This window comes from Vipera ursinii, assembly GCF_947247035.1.
Source record: "Vipera ursinii genome assembly, chromosome: 13".
In the NCBI taxonomy this organism is placed as follows: Eukaryota; Metazoa; Chordata; class Lepidosauria; order Squamata; family Viperidae; genus Vipera; species Vipera ursinii.
In genome coordinates, this window is record NC_139526.1 from 19,800,683 (window position 1) to 19,817,171 (window position 16,489).

At 57.3% G+C, this 16,489-nt stretch overlaps 2 protein-coding genes across 9 annotated transcripts; one reads left to right on the forward strand and one right to left on the reverse strand.

Moving 5' to 3' along the window:
* Positions 1 to 354: 354 nt before the first annotated feature.
* RHBDF1 (rhomboid 5 homolog 1) lies at positions 355 to 12,347 on the reverse strand. 6 transcript variants are annotated; one of them, XM_083372666.1, is made up of 19 exons: positions 11,742 to 12,344; positions 7,401 to 7,542; positions 7,053 to 7,183; positions 6,318 to 6,419; positions 5,484 to 5,697; positions 4,984 to 5,190; positions 4,398 to 4,523; positions 4,150 to 4,313; positions 3,504 to 3,755; positions 3,313 to 3,424; positions 3,079 to 3,153; positions 2,801 to 2,962; positions 2,575 to 2,675; positions 2,401 to 2,464; positions 2,152 to 2,246; positions 1,842 to 1,917; positions 1,670 to 1,770; positions 1,437 to 1,590; positions 355 to 1,050 (listed from the first exon to the last, which is right to left on the reverse strand). In XM_083372666.1, exons 2-19 carry the CDS (start codon positions 7,518 to 7,520, stop codon positions 631 to 633), a joined length of 2,676 nt encoding a protein of 891 aa, XP_083228792.1. In that variant the 5' UTR covers positions 7,521 to 7,542; positions 11,742 to 12,344; the 3' UTR covers positions 355 to 630. The 6 variants fall into 6 exon arrangements, with proteins under 6 accessions (XP_083228792.1, XP_083228791.1, XP_083228790.1 ...); XM_083372665.1 differs by having other exon boundaries at positions 6,318 to 6,422; XM_083372664.1 differs by having other exon boundaries at positions 1,437 to 1,770; positions 1,842 to 1,916; positions 2,155 to 2,246; positions 6,318 to 6,422; positions 11,742 to 12,347.
* A 2,471-nt stretch (positions 12,348 to 14,818) lies between these two features.
* MPG (N-methylpurine DNA glycosylase) lies at positions 14,819 to 16,469 on the forward strand. 3 transcript variants are annotated; one of them, XM_083372716.1, is made up of 3 exons: positions 15,183 to 15,518; positions 15,612 to 15,816; positions 16,074 to 16,469. In XM_083372716.1, exons 1-3 carry the CDS (start codon positions 15,390 to 15,392, stop codon positions 16,466 to 16,468), a joined length of 729 nt encoding a protein of 242 aa, XP_083228842.1. In that variant the 5' UTR covers positions 15,183 to 15,389; the 3' UTR covers position 16,469. The 3 variants fall into 3 exon arrangements, with proteins under 3 accessions (XP_083228843.1, XP_083228841.1, XP_083228842.1); XM_083372717.1 differs by having other exon boundaries at positions 14,819 to 15,816; positions 16,256 to 16,469; XM_083372715.1 differs by having other exon boundaries at positions 15,174 to 15,816.
* Positions 16,470 to 16,489: the final 20 nt, after the last annotated feature.

A 16,489-nucleotide genomic window follows, 5' to 3' on the forward strand; every position in this document is an offset into this window, starting at 1 on the left:
CATGACATCATGTTATTGTCAACTCTTAGTGACCACACTGACCACGATGTCATCTTCACTAGTTACTGCTCCCTCTGCACACAGCTACTCATTCCAACAAAATATAAGCAATTATAATTTTTACAGGAAAGAAGCTGTGCTTGACACTTGCCTATAAAATTGCCAAGAAAACAATTTTTTTACAAAGCTGTTGAATCAAATACAGGCAGTCGTTCATTTTAAATGTTAGAATTCATCCAAGTGCAGTATTTGTATATTAGAAATTGGGTCAACACTGAATTAAGAATTGCTCCTTGCTTTGATAGGCATTTGTCAGTAACCTCAATTTTGGCACAAACACACTCCAAAACTTAATGGAAATGTAGCTAAAACGCTACCTTCATTTTTAATCACCACCAGGGTAACAACAAATCTCGTGAAAAAGGTCACTGTGACACTAGTATAATAAAACTGGCAACAAAAAAGGTTCAGTAAAATTGAACAAGGCACCAACTTTCTGTGTGCTGAAAAAGTTCCAGTCTCCAAGATAAGGCAGCACAGGGATGGGCGGAATTTTAAGTTGGCCGGTAGTCTGGCAAGTAGCACCAGGCCAGCTTTGCTCAAGGCAGTCAGTGACAGCACCCTGCCCACTCAGTGGAGCTGGGTATCCAGGCCGTATTTCTCGCAGAAATTGTCAGTGAAGGGAAGGCAGGTGAGGACCTCACACCACTGGCAGCGAATGGGGTAGAAGTAAAACAGCACCACCAGTCCGGAGAGGAGCCCCACGAAGACCAACTGGAAAATAATGATCTGACACCGTTTTCGGTACAGGTCAAATTTGCCAAAGCTGATGTATGGGAGGAAGGCAAAGGACAGGAAGAGGCCGCTGATAAAGCCACAGATGTGAGCAAAGTTGTCTATCCAGGGGAGGAGGCCGAAGGCAAACAGGAACAGCACGATCACCAGTAGTTTGAAGAAGGCCCTCCAGGGTCGAGCCAAGATCTGCCAACTCTGGAAAAGCTCCACAAAGAGGCAGGCCAAGATGCCAAACTGGGAGCCTGCTGGGCCAACCTGCACAGGGGGTCACCGTTAGACAGCCGCACTGCAGAGAAGGCTGGTTGGGCAGGACAGGCCCTACTCAAACCTGGTCAAGGCCCTGGCTTGTGCTGCCAAAAGCAACCCTGGGGGCTGCTTACAGGGGAGGGGGGCAGGAAGTATCTCAACTCCAACAGTTTGTAAGATAACACCCCCCCCCCAAAGGGAGGTAGGAAACAGCCAGGAGTGCCAAGACTGGGTTCTGTTCCCAGCCCCGTCTGCTTTCATCCAGCCTCTCCCAGAGGATGCTTTGCAAACAAACTGCCCGTGGCCCAGCCCCACACTGAGACCCGCTTTGCCTGGGAAGGAGGCACCTGTAGCTACACTAAGAGCCCCCTTTACGAGCTGCTAGTGAGACGCACCTCAGCCCGGTAGGGGAGAAAAATAGCGCTGGCCAGGTTGCCTGTGATGCCACTAAACAAGTAGATCAGGGAAATGCGGTGCCAGCCAGCCAGCTTCTCCAAGTCACGCAAGATGGTCATCTGGAAGCATACGGACACAAGGCAGTGCAGGATCCTATCACGCAAGGAAAAAATATGGTGACCAAGTGGGCCAAGGACTTGGGTTCCAAGGGAAAGGAGTTCGTGGCCCTTACCCTGCATGAAGGAACAGTGACAGCCACAGGCGGTAGACCTGATCTGGCACCTCGGGGTTGAGGAAGGGGAGGAGGCCACAGACGTCATCCATGCAGTGCACCTGGCAAAACAGTAACAGCCAGGTCAGAGAATGCCGCCTGCTGGAGCCAGCTGAGAAAGAAATGGAGATACCTGGGAGCAAAGTGTGGCCTCTTCATGGAAGTAACCATGCATGAAGGTGCAGTATTCCCGTGAGGTGATCTCACACCTGGGAGGAAAGAACCAGATGCCCAGAAGTTAAGTCTTGCTGAAGTGGGGCGGATGCCGGCTGAGGCAGCAACAGCAAGCAAAATGCACTGATCGGAGTGAGCCAAAAGCTGGCATGGCTGAGCCTCCAGTCGCAGGAGGACGTGGTCCAAAGAAGGAGTAGAGCAGCCCCCTCCACGTCCCAGCAGAATGGGCTGGCTGCCCCGTCAGCCCTTTTGGGGGCCACCCACCCTACCTTCCCTTGGTGCCGATACAGCAGGGACGCCCGGTGATCACACAGTCCATGTGCAGGTGGTTGGTGTGGTTCCCAGCACTGTTGTTGGTGCAGATCTGGAAGAAGATGGGCAGGCCTTGCTCCTGGTCCTCAAAAGAAGGGCCCCCTGAGGCTCCTGCTCCACTACCACCACCCCGCACTCCACAGACAGGCAGACATGGGGCAGCTGGGCAGAGCCAATCACTGCTCCCTGATCCTCCAGAAACCTACAGGCCATTTGGTGATGTCATCAGGCCACTCATGAGGGTCCATGGATGCTGGCTGCTCACACACCCTGCGGAGGGAGGGGTCCTGGGCAACTTTATGTGTGGGACGCAACAGCAGCCCCTCTGCCCCTGGCAAGAGCCGGAGCCCCACACACGTGGCCCTGCCCCCCCAACCTACCTGGGGTCTTGGTGGCACACAGAGCCAAACTTCCTCCTGCCCCCAGCCAGCAAAGGAGTGCTCGGATGAATTGGCCACTTCACCCACACAGCCAAAGTGGACTGTAAAGCAGAGGGGCAGAAGTGGGCAGGAGCAGGGTCCCCAAGGGGTGCCCTCTCCCCCCCCAAAGCAGAGGACAGGCCAGTGGCAAGGATGGGAGGAGGAAGAGACAGTGAACCGGGCTTACGGAACACTCCTCCTCGGCCGTCTGCACACAGCCTGACTTGTCGTTGCGCACACAGCAGGCAGAATGCTTCTCCTTCTCACGGGCTGCGCGGATGAAGCTGTGCACCTGCTGGTCCTGTCGCATGCAAGGGGCAAACTTTGCTCCCAGATGGATGAGAGCTTCCTGAAAGGGCAGCAGAGTCTCAGCCGAAGCCCACAGAAAAACTGACTCCCAGACGAGGCTCTGGGCAGAAAAAAACTGAGCCATGGAGGGACGAGGCAGATGGGGCTGACACTCACCGAGCTGGGCCCTATCCAGAAATTCTCTTGCTGGACGTATTTCACGTTCTCATATATCCCCCGATTTCTCAGGACCTACCAGTAAAAAGGCCCATTGAAGAGAGGAGGAGATGGGCAGAATGCCCACCTCCGGCCCCTCCAGTAGAAGAAGAGGAAGGTCTCCTCAGAAGTAGAGGAGGTGCAGGTCCCTCATAGGACAAGGGAGGCCAAGGAGACCTGAGTCCTATTGCTCACCGAGTCCACTGTCTCGTGCTGCGAAAACCCCACAGGAGCAATCCCGTAGATGGAGACGGCCAGGATGGTGATGAGTGAATGCACAAAGGTGACCCAGTAGGTGAAGAATGGCCTGTGCGGAGTGGAGGATGATGGGGCAGTCAGGCCACAATCGGTTGCTCACCCTCCCAGGCACCCAGGCCTCCACCCACCGGTGGTCATCCATGTCCTCAATCTGCTGCTTCACAAAGCTATCGATGCGCTTGCGGTACGTCCGGTTGGTCAGCCGGCCCACCATGCCTAAGCCATAGGGACGCTTCTCTTTGGAAAAGAGTTTGCGAACAGGAACGGTGATGCGCTGGCCACGCCGCTGGAGGCCTAGGCTGACCACCTCTTGCCTCAGACGGACCTTTGGTTGCACTGAAGTCCCCACTTTCTGTTTCCGCCAGCCACGCTCCAGGGGGCTAGAAGATGGGGGGAGGGGGGGAGAGAGCAAGCTCATTCTTCAGAAAGAACTGGAATCTTGGACCAGCGTCCCCATACAGAGTGCTTAATTATGGCATGTACATCGCCTTTCACCTGGTATCTGAATGCAGAGTTTATGGGTTATCACAAATGGAACGGATGCAGCCAGGTCAGCCCCAGAAGGGTTGGGAGCCTGAAACACCCACCTTGCCTTCTTTTAGACTCCCCCTTGCACTCCGGGAGCCTCTTTCCCGACTGCAGGTCACTCTTCCAAAGGTCTGCAGCTTCTGGCCATCAGAGGAATCTCGGCCCAGGGCAATTGCAGGGTGGAAGTCTAGCAGCCACCCCTTTCCTTCCCCTAGAGGACTCTGGCTTGTCCCCTGCAAGACTCACAAGAGCAGGTGGCTTCTCTCTAGCTCGCTCCGGTCCAGAGCCCCCCCTGTGAGGGCTGGCTGAACCTGCAGCATCTTCGCCTCGGGGACCCTGAGGGCTGCTTCAGAGGGGGACTCAAAAACTTCATCAGGATATATGGACGGCTCTTCCAGCAGGACCCCTTCCTGGGCAAGGGAGGGAAGGTCCAGTGGTGAGGGGCTGCTGGGGCCACCAGCAGCTCCACCCCTCCCCTGTGGCTCAACTCCTACCCTGGCAAAGAAGGAGGTGTCAAGCTCATCTGGGAACTCCACTGTGAAGTCTTCCTCCAGAAAGCTGGCTGGAGTGAAGCTGCGCTGTCGGGTCCTCTGCAGGGTGCCATCTCTCACAGATCGGCCCTGGCACAGAGAGGTGTGTAAGAGACAGGACACATGCCATCCCTAAGCAGCCAAGGTGAGCCAGCCCGCTACAATTCATGTATGACACGCTGACCATTCTCCATCAGCATGGCAAAAGGGGCTGGGTGTGGACTTCAAAGCCCTCCAGGACCTAAGGGTCCCTTACAAGCCTGCCCCAACTCCCAGAGGGCCTTTTTCAGCTCTCCTACCCCACTGGACCAGGACCAAGGACAGAACCAATGCTTCCAAAAAGTAATTACAAATCAGATACTTCAGCCAGCTCTGGATTCATTTCAGTGTGTCCCTCTTGCTGTTGCCAGCCCCGGGTGGAAGAGGCCGGCCACAACTGCTGACAAGACCGTGCATGCAGAATGCCAGGAAGGCTGCAAGCACTGGCCACGTATGTGCAAAGAGGCCGGAACCTGGAGATGGCCCATCCCCTTCCCTCTCAGCCACTCACCTTCACTAGGGCTGCTGCTGCTCTGAAGCTCATCTTAGCCACTGACTCTCTCTTCCGCCGCCGAGGCCAGCGACCGAAGCCAGAGCGTGAACTGGTGAAGGAGCAGAGTGAGGCGGCTCCGGGCGTGGCCGGGGTGGGGGGCATGCTGCAGCCGTCACAATCCTCGGCCACTCGGAAGGCCCGTCCACGGGCCAGGGGGTCAATTATCTGACAGCAGAGAGATGGAAATGGCCCTGAGGGCATCAGCCACGGCAGCCCCTCCATCAGCTGGGCTTCAACAGGTATTACAGGTTCCCAGGAGGAGCTTTGGGGGGGGCACCAGGGGTAGAAGAGCAGGGAACAGGTGTCTTATCCCAGAACTGCTTCCCACACAGTGTCTGCATTTCCTTTGGGCCTGCCACCACCCTTCCTTCCTCCGCCACAATTGTGATGCCAGGAAAGTCAACCCAGAGGCTGCTCACTCCATCCAACCAAAGCCATGTGACCCCCAGGCTACCTACTCTTTGCATGCCAGGTGGGCAAGGGGGCAGATAGAGTGGCGGGGGGGTCTCCGTGCTGGCCAGAGATATGTTGTCCTGGCTCGGAAGGTCCATTTCGCGGAGGGCCTGTGGCTTCAGCTTTCCGTAGCGCAGGCTGCAGTGGCGCAAGCTCTTCCGTTGCCATTTCTGAGGGGCATCGCTCCCCTTGCTGACCCCAAACCAGTCTGCTGTGCTCCTGATGAGAGAGTAGAGGGCCAAGAAGACGCCTCCCCTTCCAGCCACTTCATCCTCCAAATGCTCCGAGCCCAGAGTGAGGGATCAAACCCGGGGGGGGGGGGGGAGTAGGGAGTGGTGGCCAGTGGGAGTGAGCTACAGAGTTTCTAGAATTGTCAGTAGTGCCTGCAGGACAGCGGTGTCCCAAGAGACTGGCCAGCAGTTTCTCGGCCCTGTGATGGATGCAGTCACTCATGGGCCAGGAACGGGATCGCAGCGCAGGAAGGGGTTCTTGGGAAGAGAAGGTCAGGGCCAACCTTTCACGATAGCCCTGAAGTAGATCCTGTCGCCCTCACTGGATGCGGCAAACACTGCGGCAGCTACACTGGGGAGGCAACGCGGCGGGTGGAGCTACTGTTCAGCAGCACAACTGGACTAGGAGGCAATTGAGGTGGGGGGCAGGAACTGTGTGTTTTCCTGCACCTTCCCTGCCTCCTGGACAAGGTGCCTGTGGGGAATCTCTCCAGGGCTGCAGGTCAGAACAGGAGGGGGGGTGGGGAGGTCACAGGCTGCTTGCTGGCAACTGGAGCAGCTCTGCTGCCAGGACCCACATGCAGCTCACACGCATGCAGCCACTGGTACCTGAACAGTGTTCTGGGCAGTGAGTGGCGCTTTCTCAGGGGCTTCCTGCCCACCTGGTGCCCCCGAATGGGCAGGGTCTGAGTCCTCTCAAAGTGTACCTGTCTGCTGCAAAGGAGAGAGTCCTAAGGGGTGGGGAGGAAGGGGCTCCAGTGCCTCTTGGCTGGGCTAGAACAACTGGCTCTTCCAGACAATCCCTGGCACACAAGGAGGGGCAGGAAGCCATGTCTCACAGCTCAGGCCACCCACAGACACAGGGGCAACTGGAGGGCTGGGGCAACTGGAGGGCTGGGGCATCGGAGCTGCCTGGTAGATGTGGTGCCCCTTCCCAGCCTTTCATCTTCTGGATGGCATGCTCCCTTGATGCTCAGGCACCCTCTATCTGGATGCCCGCTTCCTTGGCTTCTGCCCACTTCTGCTTTCCTGGGCTTGGACAGAGGCACTAGGGAGTGAAGATGCCACTTTCTTTTCACAAGAGCAGGAAGACCGCGTAGCCCTTCTTGGGCACGACCCTCTGGCTCCTGCCTCCCTTCAGCTCAACTTTTCAGTTGAGGAAAAGAGCCGCAGGGGCCCTTCCCTCTCAAGGGTTTGTTTATCGCCAGGAAATGCAGTGGTAGAGAAGAGTTGCCACCCAATGGGGCAGGGAACACATGTGGCAATCCAGCTGCCGGGCATGCCTTGGCAGGGACCCAGTCCAGAAGTCTAGAACTGTGCCAAGGCACGGGCTCTGGGGCTTACCTCCGGATGGTCTGGGTGATGGATGTTTGTCGCTGCAGGACAGGCCGCCGTGCCTCGCTGTAGGCAGCAGGAAAGAGGCTGTTCTCCGCAGGCATGCTGACGCTTCGGAAGAAGGCCTGGCGCTTCAAGGGCTGCAAAGGAATGGTGCCCGGGCATCAGAGCACTGGCAGCCAAATGCAGAGGGTGACTGCTGAGGTGGCCCCCACCGCTCAGCCAACTTCCATACAGCCCCTCCAAGGAATTCCCCAATCCTGCAGAAGATCCGCCCAGCCTTTGGGGAGGTAGGAGCAGCTGGAGAGTCGGTGGGAAGGCAGAGCAGTGCTCACTCCTGGCTGGCCGGCCAGGTACCTGGAGTGAGGCTGGTTCCTCTGCTGTAGCCAAGAGCGGGGCCACTGGAATGTCCAGTTTCAGCCAAGGAGGCTTCTTCCTCTGCAAGCTGCTGGAGCTGTCCCGGAGGCCCTCAGCCATCTTTCCTCTTCAGAAGCCCAGCCTAGAGGGGGGCAGAGTTTATGGGCAAACAAAGCAAGGGCCAAGGCAAGTTTGCTTGTGGCCAAAAGCAGAGACTCTCTTCCCCCTCAACTGGAAGGCCTGGCCTGAGACCCATCCTGTCACCCAACAGCCACCTGGGCATGGGGCCACTTGGCCTCTTGAGATCCAGGGGCCACTGGGAACAAGCCTACATTCAGCAGCTGAGGCTCCACTTGGCTTGAAGCTAAGCTGGGTTTGCGTTAACTAGCAAAATGATCCCACACCTGCACAGACCTGACCCTGAGAAACAGCCCTTCCAAACACCTGGTGGCAAAGGGCCTCCCAAGTCCTCTGGGTTAAGGAATCAGCTTCATTAGCCATAGCAGACAGAAAGCACAACCAATTAAGCTCATTCTACTTTACCTGCAAAGCTACACTGGCAGAATTTTGCCAGTCCCGCCATGCCCCTCCCAGCCTGAGAAGCTAGGCAGGGCCCCTCCTGAGCCTCTCGCCCTGCCCGCTCTCCAGCTGTGGGCTCTGCTGCCTCTTCCCGGACCGTTCCCTAGGCAGCCTCTCTTCGCCCTGTCTCCCACAAAGACATTTTGGGACTGAAGAAGCCTGTCTGGAGCAAAGGCGACATGCTGCCCACAGCCACCCATCACCACAGCTGCCTTTGGCCATTTCCATCCTCTTCCGGTCCAGGAGTTTCCCACCAAAAGGAGGAAGCAACTAAAGCAGCCTGTCTGTTCTAGGGAATGAAAGGAAGCCGGGCTGGTCAGAGGGAGAGACCTCCTCCCTTCCCAGAGGGATCCTTCCCTCATGGGGCCCTTCTAGCAAGCAAGGCTGGGTCAGGAGAATTTTCTGGCACACACAACCAGCCAGCTACCTTACAGTGGTCTACTCCACACCCCTCCATGCCCAGACCCCTGGCTCAGGGACAGCTTCCAGACCTCAGGCTGACCTCTATTACAAGCTATGCCTGCTGCATCTGAGGCAATCCCACCCACTTTCCTCAGCTCCTTTCCAGATGATAACAACAACAACAACAATAAAGTTGGATAGGACCTTGGACGTCTTCTAGTCCAACCCCCCCACTCAGGCAGGAAACCCCACACCATTTCAGACAAAAGTGCTTGACCCACAGCAACATTTCCAACCAGCCAGAGCATGACCAAAGGCAGAAAAAAAGCCACGAATGGAAACCACAAAGCCAGACTCCATTTTGATTTGCTGCAGATCTTAGGTTACCTCTCCCATATTACACACACCCACTGATGGGAGGGGGCCTCCTCCTGCTTTTATTGCTCCCTAGCCTGCCTGCCTGTCCTATATTTCCCCCCACCCTGATGATGGAAAAGTTGAGAAAGCTTCTTCCTGACTGCCCTTCTCTGCTGAGAGTGGGTGGGAACCATTGGCCTAGCCTCTGCAAATATGCACCAAGCCAAGAGGCAACATGGTAGGGAGCAAAGACAGCAATGAGTTGGGTCCGAATTTGCACTCAAGTCCCTTGCACAGCACCCTGATGGGCTGGGGATTGATGGAGCTGCCTGCCCTCAGTGGGGCTCCAGGCTGTGTGTGTGTGTGGGGGGGGGGGTGCCGCCTTCTTCCTTCCAGGGCAGGAGCAGCAGGCCTGGGATGAGAGAGTGCTCAGAACTGGGAAGTTCCCACTTTGGCCAGAACCAGAAAATCCAGTTGAGGCTTTAGATTCTTCCCACAGCTTCACATTTTCTCAGGAGGGCCTGCAGGAGCCAGCAGCCTGGCTGCATCTGAGCCACAAGAGCAGTGCATTTGTTTCAGCTCAGTGGGAGAAGTGCCAAAAAGTGCTGCCCTCTCCTCCTTGGTGTTTCTCTATTTACAAAAACAAAACGATGCAGACCTTGTCATCCATGCAAACCCCTTCCCCATAGAAGGCCCATTCACACACACACTGGACCTTGCAAGAACAAGCTTCTCTGTGTTTTATTTAGAAATACACATTTCTAAACTGCTGCATGGGAATGTATGAGAGGGTGAGACCAGCTGTCTCTAGCCGGGTGCACCCACCCATCACACAAGCAGAGACATTCTGGAGAGGGGGACTCCTGTGGCACTCTTGCAAAAGGGTTTCTGGGCACTTTGCCCCTTCAGAAAAAATGCCATGGGGGAAGGATCAGTTACAAAGCTCCAATTTAAGCCTGACTTCATTTCAATTAAAAATAAATCTTTTCTGTTAAAAAGTCAAAGGCAGAAGGTGAGGGGCACTGACAAGCGCTAGGTGATCCCTTGCAGGAAGAAGGGACTCACAGTATGAGGGGCACAATGGCCCCAGCCAGTTCCATATTCCATTTACATAGTTCTGGCCCAGAAACTCCAGGGCTTGCCCCTGCCCCCGCCCCGCCCCCGGCTGCACTCCTCTCTCTGCTGGAGGACAAAAACAGGAAGGGCAGAATTCCAGTTGTTGGCCCAGCCATCTCACTAGAGAGGCCTTTCAATAGAATCATCCTCCCTGGTGCCAGAAGACCCTGCAGGATGCCCAGACCCTGCCCCCCCCCTGCCCTGTGCTTGCTGGAGTCAGGACTCCAAAGCAAGCAAAGCAGAGCCCTTCCAAATCAGATGCCCTCTCCTGTCTTCATGTTGAGGTAGAATCTGCCTTTCTGTTGCTCCCCTCCATTCCTCAGTGCTCTGGCAGGCCTGACCTTCGCCTGTGCAATGTCCAGGAAAGAGCTGTGCTCGCCCCATCCTCTCTCTTTCTGCAGGCCCCCCCACCCCACCCCTCTCCTCAGGGGACTTGCTGTCTAGCCTCATGCCTTCATACCAACCAAAGTAGGAAAGCCTCCTGCGATTAGGAAACTACGCCTCCACCTGCTTCTCTCTCCTAGGGCCTGTGGCTACGCACAGCCTCAGCATCCTTCCACCCCTGCTGTTGCCCGCCCGCCCCTAGGTTGCCACAATGCCCAGTCAGTCTCTAGACGGGAAAGCACCAGGAGGCAGAGTCTGCCTCCACTTCTTCTCTCCCCCACCCCAGTGCGAGCTTTCAGAACTCTCCCCCTCACTCCCCAGCTTGCCTGTCATAGCAATGCTATTCTCGCTTGTAGGCTTAGCCTTGGGAACTCCACAGGCTATGCCTAGGAAAGAAAGGGGTAAAAGCTTTCAAGGAAAAGGATTAACCCAGCCACATCAGAGCAAAACCTCCCTTTTGTGGTCCCAGCCCCAACTGTATGCCACAATAGGAAATCCAAGAGATTGGGGGGGGGGGCAGTTTAGCTTCTCCAGCAACCAGCTGTGCTGCTGTGAGCAGTTGGACTAAGAGGAAAAGGTCCAATTTGTTTGTCTCACCCAGCCGGGCATGATTGGCTTGGCTTCCTAGGGACTTCTCTGAAAGAATTCAGCTGGCTGTGTGGGCTCTGGATGGGGCAGATCAGGGTGTTCCTGGAGCAGAATTTTCTTCCTTCCGTGTCTGGGTCTGGGGTTCCCATGACCAGTACCAGGCGCTCTGTGCTACTTTCCAGTGTTTGCCTTGGGGGAGAAATACTCCCTTTGGTTTTAAGCCCCATCAAGGCAGATCCCCTCTGCCACCTGGAAACTACCGTAAGTAGGAAACTCAAGGGAAGCCTGGGACCCAGGCAGAGACGGACGAAAATTAGGAAGAAGAAAAAAAAACCCCGACCCCAGCCGCAAGCATTAGCTCTCGTTCTTCGGGTTGGAAGCGTTGAGCCTCCACGGCCCCCTAACAGCCGCCGTCGAGGGTGGCTGTCGCTCTGCAGCTGCTGGGAAAGCCCCCACCGCAAGACCGATAAATCAGGGTTCAGAATCAGTCAGGGAGGAGGCCGCAGCTGGAGCGTCGTTGAACTTTCCAACCTAGCTGGAACGGCTCCCAATCGGCCTACGGAGCTTGAGCGGCCGAGAACAGCCAGGCGAAGGGCGGCGGCCCGCTCGTTGCTTCTGCCCGCCGGTACGGTCGAGCCGAGCCCCCAAGTACCGCCCGTCTCGGAGTGGGAAACGAGCCGCAGATACTCCCCGCTAGACGTGGCCCGGACGAGAACCAGCCAGCCGATGGGCGCCCCAGCAGGCGGCCGGGGACGGCCAGGCTTCCTGCCACCGCCGGAGCCCACGCCAGCAACCGCCGCGTCCTTGGAGCCCGTCCGGGGAGGGAAGCCCGCTGCCCAGGCCGCGTCGCCCGCTGTTAACGGGGCAAGGCGGCCACGGGGCCCGGCGCTGCCCTCCTGCCCCACCCGAACTCACCGCGGGGCTGGGGCTGCCCACCGCTCCAGCCGGGGCCGTCCAGGGAGCGCTGGCCGGACGGCCATTCAGCGAGGAGGGCCGGCCTCGGCGCAGCCGGCCTGCAGACCGAAGGGCGGCCCGGCGCAGAAGGCGGGCCGGGCCGGGCGTGACTCAGGCCTCAGGAATGCGCCGGGCGGAGAAGCGGCTCCCTCCGCCCGCCAGCCTCGCCTCCGCCCGGCGCCACTGCGGGCGGAAAAGCGCCGAGCTGGAGTTCGGCCGCCCGGGCGGGGAGATGGGTCGGGGCTACCGGCGGAGCGACCTTCTCCTCGCCCTCCTTGCCTCGGACGCGGCCCCGGGTCGCTACCTGCTACCCTGCCGTCCTGGGCCTAAGCCGGACCGCCCGGTCGGGGGCTCTGCTCAGGAGGCCGCGAAATGCTTTCCGGGGCTTCTCTCGCCTGGCGGGGGAGGGGGCGGGGGTCGTGCCTGCTAATCCTTTGGGCCCGAGAAGGAAAAGCGGGAAAGCCCCCCACCCCACCCCTCTTCCCACTCAGGCGGCAGCCCCATCCTGCCCTGGAAGAGCTCTTGAGAAGAGGCAGCTGGCAGCCAGGCGCTGCGGGGTTCCTGGGGGGCTTTGGCTAGGGGCTCCTGACAGAAAGCCATGAATTCCCCTTTGTAACCAGTGCTGGCACTGCAGAGAAGGCTGAGCAGCCCAACAACGTGCCCATTGTAGCCATGCTACCCCTTAAGGGTGTGGGTGGGTGTGCCCCCAGGCAGGGAAGGGCAGCATCAGCCTTTCCACCCCTGCTTCTCCCTCCCCAGATGCTAAATGCTTGGCTTTGGTGGCACTTCATGGCCTTGGAAAGAAAGAAGGCAGGACCGCTCTGCTGCCAGCTGCTTTGGCCCAGGGCTAGTTGAGTCCTCAAGGCCCCAGCAGCACACGCTTCTGCCAGCTGGTCAAGTGACCGCTTGAACTCAAGAGGGGCAGAAAGCCAGGGCTGGTTTTGTAAGAGGCTGGTTTTGTAAGACGGCGGTGAGGTCCAAAGCAAGAGAGGAGAAAGCTGGGGGGAAAAGGGCTCACACCTGCACGCACCCCACCCGCTTCCCTTTGGGGGAAGCAGCAAGATGCAACGTTCCAAGAGGGCCAAAGAAACTATGAACCACCAGATAAGAAAAAGAAATTTAGCTTAATGTAGTTGATAACACCATTTCCTACACTGCCCCATACCTTTCTCAGGAAAAACCTGAATAATTTAGTGAAAGATGAGTAACAATGCCTCACAGAGGCATCAGAGGTCAACCTAGGGCACTCCTAAGAATAAAAGCTTCCTGCAGTTTGGCATCCTGCAAAGTCTGCAATTGAAAAGCCACGTGACCCCCCTACTTTCCTCTGGCTGGATCCTCTGCTGGTCAGTTTCTTCTGCCTCAGCCTCATACTTGCACCAGCTACAGGTGGCAATTGCAGTCAGGTCATGTCTGATATATTTTCATTTTAAAGCTTTCTGACAGTCCATCCTGTCATTTGCATGCTTAAGGTTTGCCACTACTACTGATTATTGGTTGATATTTGATAACATTCATTTTGCAGCTCCAGCTTCAGTTTGGCTGTAAACTGTAAATACCTGAATATATCCCAATAGTTCCAGAATGCTTCTAGAGACAAAGGAAGCAGCGGGTGACCAGCCAAACTATCCCGGGTATGTCCCCTTCTCCCCCCTCCCCACTTTGAGAATAGTGGGGCTGATGGGACCAGTGCCTGCTGGGAATTCCTTGGCTGCCAGCAAGGCTAGCCATGAGCCATGGGTTGGCATCCTCTACTATTTTCTGCAGCAGGTTCCTTGGCAGAAGCTCGGGGGTCATTTTTAGACATGAATATCAACACCAGTTTCTTGCACCAATGGCAGAGGTTGAGCCTCATGGGGCATGTCTGCCCCACGGTGCTACAGATATGGGCCCCTCTTTGTGCAGCACGTCTAGGCTGTTGGGCCACAGCTTCCTCTGCAGCCGCTGCTGGCTAAGAGCAAACACCCTTAATGCTGAGCAGGTGCAGTACTTGGGTCTGCAGAGGGAAATATTCTTGCAAGTGTCCTGTAGTGTTAAATGCTGCAATTCAATTCATTTGATGGACAAATCACAATCACTGTGCTACCTTCTAGATGAAGGAAACAGAAGGCAACAAGCTGAGGCTCTTTGCCCAAGGATGACAAGAAAGTACAGGGACAGAGCACAATTCTTGGGCCATGGAGTAGCTTGACCTGGGTAGGAAGAGTTCCCCACCCCCAGATGTTCAAATATGGCTAGGATCTAATGGGGGTTATATTTAGCCCCTTTCCATGTCTTCCAACTTAACTGTCAGCCTCGGCAACAGCTGCTACTCTTCACTGCTTTGAAAGCAGGCAGGCTGTCAGGCGCTGCTGCTTTTTCAAGTTTGCTTCAGCTATTTCTGAGACTGGGTGGTTGGGTTCCCTTCTTTACAGCAGTCCTGGAAGGAAAAAAAACCCAGTTTTTGTACCTGACTGTGCCCTCCAGCCATTCAATTTTCACAGCTGCCCTTTGTAAATGAACAGGCTGCCAGCCTAGGGGTGGAGGGTTTGGGGGGCGGGGAGAAGAGCTGCCTGGATGGCATGCCTGCTCCTAGCAAGGCTGTCCTAAGCTCAAATCCAGAGCGGCTGCTGTGCTGGCAAGGAGACGGAGTGGGTGCTTGCTCCCCACTTGATTAATGCTTGCACTGGCAGCTGCTGGATCAGTTTTGCCTTGGCTGGGGGGTTATTTGGCAGATCATGCTGTGGCTCTGGGTGGGAAGTAGAAAGATTCTGCTCTGAGGACAGGCATCACACATATGCCCAGAGAACCGCCGCATCCAGCTGCTGGAAGAAAGCCGCTTGCCAAAGACGGAGAAAAGCATCCACCATGTCTCCAGACTGAACCAGAGCCTTCCTCACTGCGATGTCCATTATTCTCTGAGCTCACACAGCCCGCTTAACCAGGGCATGGCAGCTGCAGCCAGATTCACCAGGCAGATTAAGCTCAGGTGGGTTGTGGAAACCTGGCCTTGGTTTTGTGTGGGTATTTTGGGCCAAGTGTTGGTTCAGAAGGCCGGGTGTGTCTGCAGCTTTCTAGCCAACTACCGGAATTGCTGCTCCTGATGGAAGTGGGCCAAGAGCCCCTCTGTAGTCAGCCCTTTAGAGAAGGCTCTTGTCAGTTGAACGCAGCCTCGCAGGCACCTGATCCAAAGGGCCTTCGTGACTAGGAGGCCAAGAAACTCCACGAAAGTTGCTCGGCTTCTTTGCTTGTACAGAAAGCCTGGTGCCCCCCCCCCCCGACTTCCTCCGTCCGTTCTTTCCAAAATGTTTCCGGGCGCATCTAAGGAAGTGGCGGGACGGGGCGTCCCTGGCTCCCACACGCCCGGGTGAGGCCTCCTGGCGTTCCCCGGCTTCAAGCGGCCTCCTCGCATAGCCGGGCCCCGGGTCAAGCCTCAGTTTGCGCGAGGGTCTCCCTGGGAAGGGCGCAAAGGCCCCGGCCGGCGTCCGCAAGAACCCGGAGCCGGAAGCGCTGCCAGGCGAAGCCCGAGGCGAGAGCCGCTCGTTCGGCTGAGTGGGGAGGAGGAGCTCCACCTCGCCGCCCCGCTCGGCTTCCCCCTTGCGCTGGCCGGACGCCTCCCAGCCGGCAGCCATGCCCAACACACCGAGGCCCCTTCCTGCCGAGGCGGCGGGGGAACCCGGCAGCGGCTCGCCGGCCCGCCTGGGCGCCGCCTATTTCGACCAGCCCTGCGTCCGCCTGGCCAAAGCCCTGCTCGGACAGGTGAGCCCGTCGGTGCCGGGAGGTCGGGGCGGCGCACGGGGACGGGCCGCGGAGCCCGCTGACGTCCGGGCGTCTCGCACGGCCTTCCTTCAGATTCTGGTTCGGAAACTGTCCGACGGACGGGAGCTGCGGGGACGGATTGTTGAAACGGAAGCCTATTTGGGAGGGGAGGACACCGCTTCGCACTCCAGGGGGGGTCGCCGGACTTCTAGGAACGCAGCCATGTTCATGGTACCTGGCACGCTGTACGTGTACCAGATCTACGGGATCTACTTTTGCATGAACATCTCCAGCCAAGGTAAGCAGGTAGCAGCAGGTTCCGGCGGGGGGTCACGAACCCCTCCCTCTGCCTCCAGCACCATTTCCCACCTTTGGGCCAGGGTGAATGCCCAGCTTCGGAGGCCTCTCATTCCAGGGGGGAGAAAATGTTCTGCCCTTTGAGTCAGCGCCCCCCCCCTTCAGTGTGCATTGCCTTCGTCTGGCCATCCCCTTCCTCCAGGCCGCAGAGCCCTCCTTGCTGGAGGTTCAGAGTAGTTTTGCCCACCTTCTGCACAGGGGAAGGCGCTGCAGTCCTCCTGCGTTCCCTGGAGCCCCTGCAGGGGCTGGAGGCCATGCGAGAGCTGCGCCTGGTCCGGCAGCAAAAAACTCCCAGGCGCCCTCTCAAGGACTGGCAGCTGTGCAATGGGCCCTCCAAACTCTGCCAGGCCCTGGGCATCAATCGGAGCTTTGACCAGAAGGACCTGGGCTGCAACTCTTCCGTGTGGCTGGAGCCTGGCCTGGAAGCCCCCGGAGACCAAGTCCCCATCTGCGCCCCCCGCATTGGCATCAGTGGGGAGTGGGCCCAGAAGCCTTTGCGCTTCTATCTCCAGGGCAACAAGTGTGTGAGCGTCATTGACAAAAATGCTGAGGTGAAACTGCCACGTGATGCCATCCCAGAGAAATGTGCTTAACCTGCAACATTAAGCAGGCAT